Source organism: Myotis myotis, unplaced genomic scaffold, assembly GCF_014108235.1.
Source record: "Myotis myotis isolate mMyoMyo1 unplaced genomic scaffold, mMyoMyo1.p scaffold_m19_p_17, whole genome shotgun sequence".
NCBI lineage: Eukaryota > Metazoa > Chordata > Mammalia > Chiroptera > Vespertilionidae > Myotis > Myotis myotis.
This window is the reverse complement of record NW_023416321.1, coordinates 22,904,544-22,919,268: the sequence shown is the minus strand read 5'-3', so window position 1 is coordinate 22,919,268 and position 14,725 is coordinate 22,904,544. Positions and strand designations below refer to the sequence as shown.

Genomic DNA, 14,725 nt, shown 5'->3' with positions numbered 1-14,725 from the left:
CCACAGTAAAATACTGTGTTGAACCCTAGGGGACTGATGCACAGTGGCATAATCAGGCTTTCCGATCGCCTGCCTACTTGAAAGTCAGGATCCTTATACACCAGTGATTTTCAACCTTTTTCATCTCATGGCACACATAAACTAATTACTAGAATTCTGTGGCCACCAAACACTATATTTTTGGCTGATCTGACACCATAAAAAAGGTTTAATTTTGGTTCATTCACACTGATGGCTATTGTTGTGTTGACTCTCATCTTTTTTAAAATTTGACAATCTAAGGGGAAAGAGGTCAATCTAAGGGGAAATACCTAACTAAATGGTCAGGTATTGCATGATTTAGAAATTCTTGTAGCACACTGGTTGAAAATTACTGTGATACACAATTGGAGGATAGGTATTTTTGAGTGCTGTATATTTAGGTACGTAATACTCATTGGTTCAAGGTTTGGTGGTACTTCTTTCAGGAATCAGTCACATGATGTAGACTGAGGTGCTCTAAAGCTCTAAGGGCACACACAACCTGAAATCTTAGAATGAGCAGTCTCTTGCTCACTTTGTGGACCTCCATAATATCTCTGTCCTACCTCCAGAGTGTCCATTCCAACATCCAGGATTGTGTTGCTTCCTGAGTATTGGAATGAAGAAGTGCCTCTACTTCACAGGTTTTGTGGCATGTAGGGTCGCTACACTTTTTGCTCCTAATAAAACATTGTCTCTGAACTCAAACTAAGTGCCCTCTTAGGACTATGAACATATCCCCTTAGGCAGAATGGTTCATCTTCTTCATTTTCCTGTCAGTCATATGTTATACCTTCTTATGCTGGATCTTCTTCACCTTCTGTCTTTCTACAAATGTTCATAGCTCTGTCTTTGCAAATTAATGTTCACTTGAAGCTTTGCTATTCCTTCTCCCCTTAACCTTTCTTTTCCCCCAACTCCAGCCTGAAACCCAAGTAAATTAGCTTCTCACCTCTGCCCCCAGTTAAAAAAAAACACACACCCATATTCTTCCAACAGTGTCTGTTCTTGAATTTGCAGTCTGCAGCCATCTCCAATAACCATCAGGCTGTCAGCTTTGCAGCTCCCCACTACCTCCCACCTTTCCACTACCTCCCACCTCCCCCATCACTCACCAGAGGAAAAAGAGAGCCAGAGCAAGAGCTTGAAATATATCATGCAATAGTGTATCATGAATTTGTTGTGAATCACAGCAGTGAAGCAGGTTTATTTATTTCTGAGACCTTAAATCAATACAAAGTAGGTCTCTTAGTTCTGAAGCTGGGATGGAGTGTGAAAAAATGAGCCCATTGTACTCTTAAAACTTTGGGGAAAGGAGATGACAGCTATATAATTCCATTTACCAGGCACTAGGGGCTTTAATGTGAAGGTGACAGGGAGCTCTTTGTGCATTTAGAGCACCATATCTTCTAAATAAAAGATCTGTAGACTTGATAGTGGAGCATAGCTCCGAGTTAATAATCTCCAAGCATTAGACCGAGCCAATGTGTTCCCAAGTCAGAGAGATCCCCCCTAAACACTCATAAATTAGAAGTGCAAGAACTGCACACATTGGTAGATTAGAAATGCAAGGACTCCAGTCTTTTCTAGAAGGAAGACAGACCTGGGCCCTGGCTGTGCACAGACTGCTGTGTGAATGTGATAAAGACTGGAAACGAGACTGTTTAGAAACCTGCCTTCTGGCTGTTCATCTGTATGTTCCCTATGCGTGGATCCAAATCTAGTTATGTTCCCTTTCATTCAGAGTGGCCATCTTCACAGTCTAATCAGCTAAAATGTACATAGTTCGGAGTATTGAATTGTGAAAGGAGAAGCTTAAAGTTTACCATGCGCAGGTTTCAAGTTTTTGTTTTTTTCTGGTTGATTCTTTTTTTTTTAATTAAATCTTTATTGAGGAAAGTATTACATATGTCCCCCTTAACCCCCACATTGACCCCTTCTAGCCTGACCCTGCCCCCTGCCCCAGGCCTTTACCACTCTATATGCATACAAGTTCTTTGGTTGATCTCTTCCCAGCCACTCAAACTCCCCCATCTTCCCTCTGAGATTCTGCGATCTGTTCTACGCTTCTGTCTCTGGGTCTATTTTGTTCATCGGTTTACTTTGCTCATTAGATTCTACATATGAATGAGATCATGTGATACTTGTCTTTCTCTGACTGGCTTATTTCGCTTAGCATAATACTTTACAGGTGTCTCCATGCTATCTCAAAGGGTAAGAGATCCTTCTTTTTCACTGCTGCATAGTATTCCATGGTATAAATGTATCACAGATTTTTTATCCACTCATCTGCTGATGGGCACTTGGGCTATTTCCAGATCTTAGCTATTGTAAATTGTACTCCTATGAACATAAGGTTGCATACATTCTTTCTAATTGGTGTTTCGGGTTTCTTAGGATATATTCCTAGAAGTGGGATTACTGGGTCAAATGGCAGTTCCATATTTAATTATTTGAGGAAACTCCATACTGGCCCTAGCTGGTTTGGCTCAGTGGATAGAACATCAGCCTGTGGACTGAAGGGTCCCGGGTTCGATTCCGGTCAAGGGCAAATGCCTGGGTTGCGGGCTCGATCCCCAGTGGGGGGGGGGGGGGTGTGTGTGTGTGCAGGAGGCAGCCGATCAATGATACTCTCTCATCATTGATGTTTCTATTTCTCTCTCTCCCTTTCCCTTCCTCTCTAAAATCAATAAAAATATATTTTAAAAAATTAAAACAAACAAAAAAACAACTCCATACTGTTTTCCATAATGGCTGCACCAGTCTGCATTCCCACCAACAGCATAGTAGGGTTCCCTTGTCTCCATATCCTTGCCAGCATTTACCATTTGTTGATGGTAGCCATTCTCACAGGTATGAGGTGATACCTCATTCTGGTTGATTCTTGACTGGTTCCTAATTTTAATAATGCTTCAGTGTCTGGAATTTAAACCCTTTAAAATAGTATGCACATAAGAGAAATTGAAATATTGGTGTTATTAAAGAAAAGAACCCACCCTTATCTGACCAATAGCATAAGATGCAAATATGAGAAGTCAAGAGCATTGGGACATATAATCAAGTTTTAAGTATCTTGTTTTCTATATGACCCATTGATGAAATATGCATTTTCTCAATAGATTAGTCAGGTTTGTGCAGCTCAGAACAACTCTGATACAATTGACTCTTGAACAACATGGGACAGATGTAAAAAGAGAAGGTCCACAAACCCCAAACAAGCAGTGGCTGGCCTGGGTGTGCCCAGTACCTTTTGCTAAGCAGCCACAAACTTGGCACTAGTAGCAGCCAGCCTCAGTTCATAGCATAACCACTCTCCAGGTACCTCTAAGCCCATAACAGGCAGCTATCAAATGAAGATCACTTTATAGATCCTACCAGGTGGCTCTGGGCTTGACACAGGAAGCAACTGACCTTGGCCTATACATACCCAAAGGGTGGACTCAGCAGGCACCAGAGCCCCACTAAAACAAATCTTGCTTTGTAGGGTGAACCTCCACACAATTGCTTGTTCATTGTTGTCATGGCCATTCCTCACAACCAGTCAGCCCGAGTCAGTCCTACCCACTAACATTTCAACAGAAATCAAGGCTCAACTATAGCAAGAGAGCACACACATTAGGGACACCCATAGAGCACCCAACTTGGATGACCAGGGAGACTGTACCAATGGGCTCCATAGGACACCAAGTACCTATGGTCACCCTGCTAACATTGGGAGATTTAACAACATTCGTATTATAGGGGTACTAGAAGGAGATGAGAGAGGAAGTACAGAGTGTCCTAAACAGGATGAACCCAAAGAGGCCCACACCAAGAAACATCATAATTAAAATGCCAAAGGTTAAGGACAGAATCTTAAAAGCGGCAAGCGAAAGGCAATCAGTAACCTACAAGGGAGCTACCATAACTGTCAGCTGATTTCTCAAAAGAAACTTTGCAGGCCAGAAGGGAGTAGCAAAAAATAAACAAAGTGATGAAAAGTAAAGACCTACAACCAAGATTACTCTATCCTGTAAAGCTATCATTTAGAATAGATGGACATATGAAGAGCTTCCCAGACAAGAAAAAGCTAAAGGAGTTCATCACCACCAAACCAATATTATATGAAATGTTGAAGGGTCTTCTTGAAGAAGATCAAAAATATGAACAGTAAAATGCCAATAAATACATATCTGTCAACAATGGAATCTACAAAATGAATAAGCATAACAGAAACAGACTTGTAGATACAGAGAACTTTTTGTTGGCTGCCAGATGGGTGAGGGAGATGGAATCTCAGAGGGAAGAGGAGGCAGGAAAAGGTTAACCAAAGAACTTATATGCATATATGCATAACCCATGGACACAGACAATAGTGCGGTGAAGGCTTGGTGGGGGTGGAGGGAGTTAATGGGGGGAGAGGGACATCTATAATACTTTCAACAATAAAGATAAATTTAAAACACAAAAACAAAACAGTACATAAAAATATGTTTATCATCAGTTATTGGGAAAATGCAAATTAAAATTACAATTAGATGCCACTAAAATAAAAATTTTTAATTGACAATACTAAGTATTGATGAGGATGCAGAACAGCTGGAACTCTCATACACATTGGTGGGAATGCAAAATGGTACAGCCACTTTGAAAAAGTTTGGCTTAAAAAAACACACAAAGTTATACACTTACCATACAACCTAGCAGTCCTACTTATAGGTGTTTACCCAAGAGAAATGAAAATCTGTCTTCCTATATAATAAAAGCCTAATATGCTAAGTGTCCGGTTGTCCAGTCATCCGTTCAACCAATCAAAGAGTAATATGCTAATAACATGCTAAGGCCGCTCAACCGGTCGCTATGACATGCACTGACCACCAGTGGGCAGATGCTCCAACTGGTAGGTTAGCTTGCTGCTGGGGTCCGGCCAATCAGGACTGAGCAAGATGGGCCAGACATGCCCTGGAGCCTTCCCGTGGTTCCCTCCTCAGCTGGCCAACCTCCCACATCCTTTCCCGGCCCAGTTGTGCTTCAGTGGGGTCCCTTGGCCTAGTCTGTACCCTCACGATCCCGGACTCCTCGGGGGATGTCGGAGAGCTGGTTTCGGCCCAATCCCACAGGCCAGGCCCAGGGACCCCACTGGTGCATGAATTCGTGCACTGGGCCCCTAGTATCCACATAAAAACCCATACATGAATGTCTATAGCAGCTTTATTCATAACTAGAGGCCCAGTACACAAAAATTTGTGCACTCGGGGGGTGTCCCTCAGTCTGGCCTGTGCTCTCTCAGAGTCTGGGACCCCTCGGGGGATGTCCACCTGCTGGCTTAGGCCTAAGTTGGCAGTCAGACATCCCTCTGGCAGCCCGGGAGCCCTTTGGGAATGTCCACTTGCCAGCAGGGTGCAGGCCTAAGCTGCAGTCAGACATCCTTAGCGCTGCTGAGGAGGCAGGAGTGGCTCCCACCACCACCGCTGTGCTGGCAGCCGTCAGCCTGGCTTGTGGCTGAGCAGAGCTCCCTCTGTGGGAGCGCACTGACCACCAGGGGGCAGCTCCTGCATTGAGCGTCTGCCCCCTGGTGGTCAGTGTGTGTCATAGTGACCAGTCATTCCCAGTCGTTCGGCTGTTAGGGTCAATTTGCATATTACCCTTTTATTATATAGCATAGAGGCCAGGTGCACGGGTGGGGGCCGGCTGGTTTGCCCTGAAGGGTGTCCCGGATCAGGGTGGGGGTCCCACTGGTGTGCCTGGCCAGCCTGGGTGATGAGCTGATGGGTGTTTGCAGGCAGGTTAAGCCCCCCAGCGGGGACCCTCACCTCATGGGGGTGTGGCCAGCCTGGGTGAGGGGATGAGGGCTGTTTTCAGGCTGGCCACACCCCCTTCAGAGTGGGGGTCCCTACTGGGGTTCCTGGCCAGCCTGGGTGAGGGGCTGAGGGCCATTTTCAGGCTGACCACAGCCCCTTCGGGGGGGGGCATCCCGCTAGGGTGCCTGGCCAGCCTGGGTGAGGGGCTGATGACCGTTTTCAGGCTGGCCACGCTCCCTCACCTCCACCCCCTCCCTGCAACCCAAGCTCCCAACCTCTCCTTTTTTTCTTTTTCTTTTTTTTCCTGAGATTTATCTTCTACAATTGAAATTTTGTAGCCTTGAGCAGAGCCCAGGTCAGCTGGGTTGCCCCTGGCAACCCAGGCTCCCAGCCCCTCCTTGAGTAGAGGTCACTGCCGGCTGGAAGCAGGTATCTGGGATTTATTTATCTTCTATAATGAAACTTTGTAGCCTTGAGCGGAGCCCAGTGCCAGCCAGGGCAGGCGGGAAGCTTGACTTCCTCCATCGCCGGGAGCAACCCAAGCCTCCTCCTCGCTCCAGCTCCATGGCTGTCACCATTTTTGTGACGGAGTAATGGAATGATGGTTAATTTGCATATTACTCTTTTATTAGATAGGATTGCCAAAAACTGGACACCCAAATGTTCACCAATAGGCAAAGAGATAAACAAGTTATGGTGTTTCCATAAAATTGATACTACTCTGCAGTAAAAAGGAGCTACTGATGCCAACATCAGCATGAATGAATCTCAGATGCGTTTTATTAACTGAAAGAAGCATGCTCAGAGGGCTATATACTGTGTGACTCCATTTTATATAACCTTCTAGAAGAGGCAAAACTGTTACAACAGAAAGCAGATCCATGACTGGTATGTGTGAGGGAAGGAAATTGATTGCAAAGGAGATGAGGGAACTTTTGGGGATGAAAACTTTGATGTGCTGTGGTGGTGGGTCTATGACTGTGTTTTTGTCATAATTCATAGAATTGTACACCTAAAAAAGGATGATTTTCCTGTATGTAAATTGCACCTCAATAAACCAGACTTTTAAAAATTTCCATATTTGGAAGTAACTTATTGTCAGTATGTTCTAGTTTGTAGCTAAATGGGCAGTTGATGGATCCCTGCAATGAGTGATTTCTCTGGCAGTCAGTGTTTGCTCTGGAAGCCTATGCCTTCTCTGGTATATTTGACAGGCTGTCATGTTGCTCTTTTCTACCACCATTACGTTCAGAATGAGTCTCTGTTCCTCACCCAGTCCACCTTCGAATCCGTATCTTCCTTCTGCCATCTAGCTCATCCCTCTGCTCTCTCTATACCTCAGTAAACAGGTCTTCCAGTGTATGTCAGGCCTTTACCTCAGTCTCTTTTTTTGCTGACTATGTTTTCTTACCACAGGTAGCACAGTCCCTTTCCTCTAATTTATCCATCAGCCAGCCTGATCACTTCATAACTTTGTTTTTTACAGAGAGATGTTTGGTCTTGCAGTGGATGGTCTTGAATCCATCTCAAGTCAGAGGCTTTCCCATCCTGTGCCAGCACTGTGTCACAGTGCCCCTTGTCTATCCCCAACCCTAGCCTATCACTGCCAACCAGCACTCGAGTTTGCCAGTGGCAATAAAGGAGAGGAGGAGAAATTATAACCCTGAGTCTGTGTATTAAGAGACTGTATCTTGAAACTCTCCAAATATTCTGGGTTACATAGGCGCTGGTCCTGTCTCCCTAGAGATTTAATTCCATTCACCCTTGGATATATTCCTGGAGAAACATTTACACAGTAATATGTGCTGCACCACTTAAAATTGTTAATTGGAGATTGAATTACTTGTCAGCTTTTAAAAATGTAGTTCTCTCAGGTCAGGGAGGAGGATGTTAGCAGCAGGAGTAGATGAGCTATTGCCGTTTTTTCTTCCCTGTCCTCTTGTCTCTCCCCCTCCCTTTTCCTCTCTCTCTCATCCTTCCTCCTTTCTTTTGTCCCTGTTTTACCACTTTCTCCCTGATCCCGTGTGTGCTTTCTCATATCTATCTCTCTTTCTGCCTTAGCCAAACCTTTATGAATAATCTGGCAGATCCCAGAATGACGTTAATATCAGGAATCATGGATGAAGTCCAGTGATGATGATTGCTCAGGAAATTTACAAAACCCCTTCTCAAATCCTCTTGAGAATGGAAATATCGTAAAGAGAAGGACTGCAGCAAGGACCCAGCTTGCATAGCTTAATTCTCAGATGCAGGAAGAATTTGTACTCCCTGCTTCTTTAAATAGAAGATTGCCCTGACCCACCTAGGGGGAAAGATTGGAGAAAGGGGGAAAGCAGTGGTAGATTTCATTTTTTATTGCATCGATATGCATCATTATTTTTCACATCTTGAGCACACGATTGCAAATATTTGCCTTTAAGTCTGAGGGTCCCCAGCATAATGTGTATATCAGGACAAAAGCAATGTTTTAAAAAAACTGAACGAAGTTGCATCTGTGAAACTTGGAAATCTCAATGTCTGTGCTGACAAATATCCTGACAAGTAAATACTACACTCATTCAGTATTACATAGTGATTTCATTTGCACAAAACTTCACAGTGCTCTGCCACTTCAGTCAGGAGGCAGGCACAGAGGAAAGGAAGAACGTGTTTATCTCGATCTCCAAAAAGGGATTTAAGGGAGAGAGCAGGCGGTATGTTAGACTGTTTCCGTTGCCTGTCAGCTGTGGTAAACCCGAGCTGTTTGCAGTGTCTCTAGATAAGCAGCAAGAGCTGCGGAGGCCTAGCATGCATGTATGACTGCATTCATATGCACTTCCTGTGTGTATCAGAATTTCTAAAGGCTACATAGCATCTTTGGTGGGGCCTTTAACAATTGTGCCTCTGCTAATCACTGGCTTTTATGCAGTGCCCTTAATTCTCAGGTCTGCCAGCCCCAATTAATGAATGCTGGGTGAGGCTTAAGTTTATATTGAGGGGGGATGAAGACCCTCTTTCCCCTCAGACCCAGCTTTTATTCAGTTGTGCTGGTGTGGGCTCTCTTCAGATGGTGCCTGTTTTTAATATTACATGGTACTGCTTCTCCACTTTAGACCTGGGGAGCAGCAAGGTGTGGCCTCAGGAGAGTCACCTCTGTCTGAATAGCTCCTGTGCTTAAGTGGTTATTGATGCTTGTTGGGCAGATAAATTAAAAGTTTGTGTCATGCAGTAGAAAAATGTGAGAGAAATAATTTGGGGAATGAAACACAGCAGCAGCTTATATACAAATGCATATGTCAAAGTTGGAAAAAACTGATGAATGAAATGCATCTTCATGAAAATATTATGGTGATGAGAGTTGTTTACCTCATATTTTTCTGTAGAAGGTTGGTAGGGCAACATATGGAGGAATAAAATAGTGGTTCTGTCTATGTGGGCTCCTTCCTTTGTCTCCCTCGATGCGAATCGGGGTTTGTGTTACTGTTCCAGTATGATCGTTTCTGAGTTAGGCAGAATGGGTTTTATACTAGCCCAGATTCTGCTTCTTTGGTTGGAGCTTTTGTTCTGAAGTATCCTAAAATCATTAAAACCACTTGAGTCAGCAATGACCCCTATAAATCAGGAGCTATTGTGTGCGCCCTCCTTCTACTGGTGCGTGCTCCAAACATACGGTCATTGAAGATGAACTGGAGGGTACAGTGCTCTCTTCTCCGACTGTTAAGTAGCTATGATTGCTTGTGGCTAGTGAAGCAGGTTTCACTTCTGTGTCCTTCCCCTCCCCACCCCCGACCTCCTAAGATAAGGCTGGTCAGAGAGAGCCATTCGGATACACTGTTTATCTACCCTGTTCTTTTTCTCTTTAATTCCAAAATTAAATGAATCTTCTCACATGAAAAACATTTGTTTAGCCCAGAAATAATGTTCTTGGTTGTGGTTGGCTCCAGTTAGTTTTCTTTCTGAATCCAGAGGAGAGGAAGTGTAGAAGTACTGCTGCCTTTTCAGAACAAAGCATCAGAACCTGAGTAAAGGGAAGACATGTGAAGTTATTAAATTCTCGTTCCTTCCCAGTTTGTCTCCATTAGTTTGTAAGAATATGGGGCAGAATGGGCAAGTGACAGAGCCTCTGGGAGTAGCCCTGTTACGGATGCTCTATTTCTTTGAAAGGCGGGGCCAGGACGTCTGAGGAAGGTGTGTTTGATCGGCTGTGCTGCTCTTGGTGTGCTCTGGTCTCTTCACGGGTTCTTCGTAGGTCCATTACTAATTTTGGAGAAATTCTAAGTTGCTAGAGATTATCAAGCACTAGAGGCAGTGTTTCATAGGAAAGAAAATAGTGACTCTCCATAGAAAATGGTCCAGCTCTCTCTCTCAGGCAGCAAGTTCTTGGCTCCTAACAGAGATGGTGAATGTCAGGTATTCACAGTCAGCACACTGTCTCCTTTTTATTTCCCCCCCCCCCGCCCCCCCGTTTTCAGCTTTATTTTAATAATTAAAAATACTGCTGATCACACCGAATGACTTCTGGCAGAGAGGCGGTCTGTCCCAGAAGGACCAGTTGTGGGCCATCAGGTTTATGACGTCCATAAAACCAGAGCCAGATCGGAGCATGGCCTCCCCGAGTGACAGGGTTTCTGCGTCCATCAGTGTCTCCCCCATCCATTCCCTGCTTTGGATATTTGCTTTGGTTTGGGTTTTTTTGTCCTGTTTTATTTCCTGATACATGTGTACATATGTGTACACATTTAAAGATATAAATGAAACAGGTATGTGATGCCCTCTGCCTGTTAGAAAGACTAAAGCCATAAAAATAACAAACGGCGTGTATTTGCTAGAATGTCAAAGTTATGAGTTTATTTTGTAATGATGTGCTCCTGCCTTCATGAGGTAAACTGGCCGTGGCGGAGGTGTTATTAGTAATATGGACTCAGTGGAGCAGAAAGCCGAGTGACCGAGAGATCAGTGTATCAGTCAGAGAGAGGGCAAATGGAAAGAGACAGCAGGAGAATGAGAAAAGAGCCGCCGGCCTGGGCTGAGATTAAAGACAGGCTGAGAGGAGGATGGGAGCCCAGTGGTCAGATACGGCCTCCGCTGTTCCCCGGGCTCCTTCAAAGGAGCTGCCGGCATGTTGCTCAGCTCAGGGCTGCCTGCAAAGGCTTGTTCTCGGCACTTCCTTATCAAGGGAAGCAGCGATCTGAGAGCAATTTTGCTTTCCATATGCTTTTCAGGCGAGTTTCGTCCGCCTGTCCTTGCTGAAGTTAAATGGAACTGAGGCCAGCAGGGTCACACTGAGGTGATTACTTGGTCACCAACTTCCTCAGCCTTTGGGGGATCTTAATGTAGGGGCTGACCCAGCAGGCGGGGGAACCTCTTGGAGCTCCTAACCAGAAGGGGCACAATGGGCATATACAGAACCTACTGGTCTTTCATTTATTAGGTTCTCCCCAGAGGCTGGAAATAAAAGTAAGTAAGGAAGAAATGTTGTGTTGTGGTTATTTTCTAAAGGAGGAGGGGAGAGGGAAAGAAGAAGTAAAATACAGTAAGCGCTCTACAACTGTTTAGAGCTCTCCAGGGCTACCCTAGATGACTGGCAATTACTAACACTCAGCAGTTGCAATAGCCAGTGATCAGGCTGCCCGGCTTCCATCCGCTGGGTCAGAAAAGCTCCCTCCCTGAAAGGAATTACTAACCGATCTTCAAGAGAAAAAGAAACCCTACAATTTCCAAGTTCAAGAATATTTTTTCTTCTTTAACGGAAACTTTGTGGTTTCCAGTTGCAGGTGCCTGCCTTCCACCTCACAAGGGTTAAACTCTAGGGATACCCCTGGGATTGAGACTCCGACTTCCCAGGAACCTTGGGAGGGAAGGACAGAGGGAGGGAGGCGGGCTTGAGTATAAATCACTGCCCTGCACCCAGCACACAAAGGACTATAGACTCGAGGGTTCATGTCTGTATCATGAGTTGCTTCAGGATTTTGCCAGCCCTAGGGCTTATGTATCGAGACCAGCTTTAAAAATCAAATACAAGGGAAAAAGTAATCCTTTAAAAAAGGGAATCTAAACCTCACAGCACTTTTTTAACTGAGACTTGTGACTGAAGGTTGTCAGAAGACGGGCACATTACCTGTTTTGTGTACATGCACAGTAACTTCTCCAGCCTGCAGATGCTGCGGTAGCTGCTGTCTTGGGCCCCAGGCTCGCCCACCTCTGTGGTTTCAGCTCAGTGTGAAGGATGCTGTGCGTATCTTTGGCAGTTAGGAGAAAGAGAGGGAGAGGCTTGCTCATTTTTAAATTGCAATAGTATATGTGATTGCTTAAAATCCTTTTTTGTTTTCTAAGTTTTCTTTTTAGGACAAAGGTCCAGATAGTCCCTTCAAACAAACCACAGAAGCTGGAATCTCTGTCTTGGGGAGAAAAGAACCCTTTTTAATGAGAATAACAAAATAGACTTGGCCTTTATTTCTGTCAAGACCAATGTCTCTTGCTCGTTTCTCCAGGTCCTCGGGCGGGAAGTATATACCTCCAATAACCAGCTCGGTGGCATCCAGATCATGCACAACAATGGGGTGACCCACAGCACTGTTTGTGATGACTTTGAGGGGGTCTTCACTATCCTGCACTGGCTATCATACATGCCTAAGGTGAGCCTGCAGAACCCGGCCTTTCCACCACAGCTGCTGCCTCTGCACTGGAGAACTCCTCGTAGTGCAGGAATCCTTTATGAAATGTTCCTCGGAAAGCTGTTGACTTCTTTTTTTCTTAGAGCCATCTTTTGCCTTCTACCTTTAAAATGCCTTTGGGCTCTGGCCAGTGTTGCCAAGTGGTTGGAATGTCAGCCCGTGCACCAAAGGGTCATGGGTTCAATACCCGGTCAAGGGCATGTACCTGGGTTGCAGGTTTAATGCCCAGCCCCGTTGGGATGGGTGTGGGAGGCAACCAATTGATGTGACTCTCTCACATTCATGTTTCTATCTGTCTATCTATCAATCTATCTATATCCCACCCCTCCCTTTCATTCACTCTAAAAGGTCAATGGAAAAAATATCCTCCAATGAGGATTAAACAACAATAACAAAATCTTCAGATATCATTGGTTAGGCCCCTTTCTGATGTTTTCTAGCCACAGGAGTCTCCATGGCCTCCCTGGGCTCAGATCTCAGCATATTAAGGCTTTCTCCTTACTGTGGGTTTTCTCCTTTGTAATACCCAGCCCTCCCTCTGGGAAGCTTCCCAGAAAGCCTGGGCACACTGCAATCAGTCAGAAGGCACCACTTGGGGCCAGAGTCCTACATGGAACTTGAGACCTGCTCCTGTTCCTCAGGGCCTGGCATGCCATTGGAATGCTTCTAGCTGCTGATTGGGGCTCATGGGGGTAACTCCGCATGAGGGCCCTGTTGTCTTTGTAATGACTGTTGCCGCACTGGATTGACGTTTACTGACTGCTGTGCTCTTTCCCTCCCAATCTCCTTTCAGAGCGTGAACAGTTCCGTTCCTATCCTGAACTCCAAGGATCCTATAGATAGAATTATCGAGTTTGTCCCCACAAAGGCCCCATATGATCCTCGATGGATGCTGGCAGGCCGTCCTCACCCAAGTATGTATATGTTTAAGGATTCTGTGGTCCCTGGCCCTCCAGCTTTCAGGGTTTTTCTTCCCAACCACAGACCAATCTCTGCACAATAGCACGTGACAAAGAAAGCAGCTACTAAGTACCTGGAAGTAAGAAAAATCTGAAGAAAAAGGTGGAAAATTCTTTAAGAACAAATGAAAAATGAGATGAGATTTGCAAATCAGCCATTGAGTCATAAGCATTGCTTCTGTTTCTTTTGCTATTAAAGCACTTACTATTTAATGGGCTCAAGGACTTTAAAGCAGTTAAATTAAGTCATAAAGTCATAGAACTATAGGACCAGAATCTTCGGGCATTTAGTTTCTATAAATAGGTTAATTGGGTCGGTGCTAGAAAGGTCTTTGGGACCCCTCCTTGTCAAGTGTGACTACACCTTTCTCAGCGAGCTACTGCTGAGCCCCCCTGCATGCACCCTTCGTTTCTTACGATAATGGTAATAGTGTTGGCACTTGCTTTCGTTATTAATATAAGATCATCTACTCATGAAGAGATTGCCCAGAACTTTTAATTTTACCAATATATAGAGCAAGAACAAGCTCTTCGTCCATGTTTCTCTAATACAGCCTTCTGTCTTGGGGCTGATTTTATCTTAACTTTCCAAACAGAAACAAACAAACAAAGGTAACTCCATGCAAGGCAAATGTGTGTTTTTGTTTGTCAGTCCATTTGGCTGTTTCACAAACCATACTCATTAGGAAGTTCTTCTGTGAAGCCCAAGTCCCCCTGCTCCTCTTAGAATCTATTGTTTCAAATTGTTTAAGAAAGTGTTTGTTCTTTTTTGTATGTTTATTGCAACTATTGCAAAGAAAGGCTAAATCTTAAAGGGATAATTAAATTTGAATCAATTATGATTTTTGTTGAAAGAGAAAGAGGTCTTCATAAGGAAGACTTAATCAACCTTTGTGGGCACCCACTCTAAGCCAGGTGGGATGATAAAGCATTTTATATACATTATCTTATTTGGGCTTGCTGCCTCTTACAGCTACAAAGAGATCATCGTTTTAGGAGCTCAGAGAAGTTAAATGGTTTGCACAGGGTCACACAGCTATTACTTAGGAGCTGGGGCTAAGTCTGAAGCCTAATTATAGATAGTGTAGAAAAATCACCAAAGGAAGGTTGATTTTAATTTAAAATTTTACCTGTTGTCTTCAGTACCTTTTCTTATTAATCTTAATGAGACTAAATAGTTTTTCTTACGTAGCCAGAAAAATCACCATTGTAATTTCTCTACCTCTCATTTTTTATACCATTTTTATATTAAGTACTATGAACCTGACATAAAATCCAGGACTTTTGTGAGAAAATTCAGAACAAGATTCAG

At 44.2% G+C, this 14,725-nt stretch overlaps 1 protein-coding gene across 11 annotated transcripts in view; it reads left to right on the top strand.

Moving 5' to 3' along the window:
- The window catches only part of ACACA (acetyl-CoA carboxylase alpha), a 277,027-nt gene that overhangs the window by 222,550 nt on the left and 39,752 nt on the right, over positions 1 to 14,725 (top strand). For all 11 annotated transcript variants that reach the window (XR_004972815.1, XM_036340342.1, XM_036340341.1 and 8 more), the window contains 2 exons: positions 12,272 to 12,415; positions 13,248 to 13,368. Coding sequence is in view for 10 of the 11 variants with exons in the window: in XM_036340342.1 (XP_036196235.1) it covers positions 12,272 to 12,415; positions 13,248 to 13,368 (265 nt within the window). In the remaining variant the exon portion in view is untranslated. The remainder of the gene's footprint in view (positions 1 to 12,271; positions 12,416 to 13,247; positions 13,369 to 14,725) is intronic.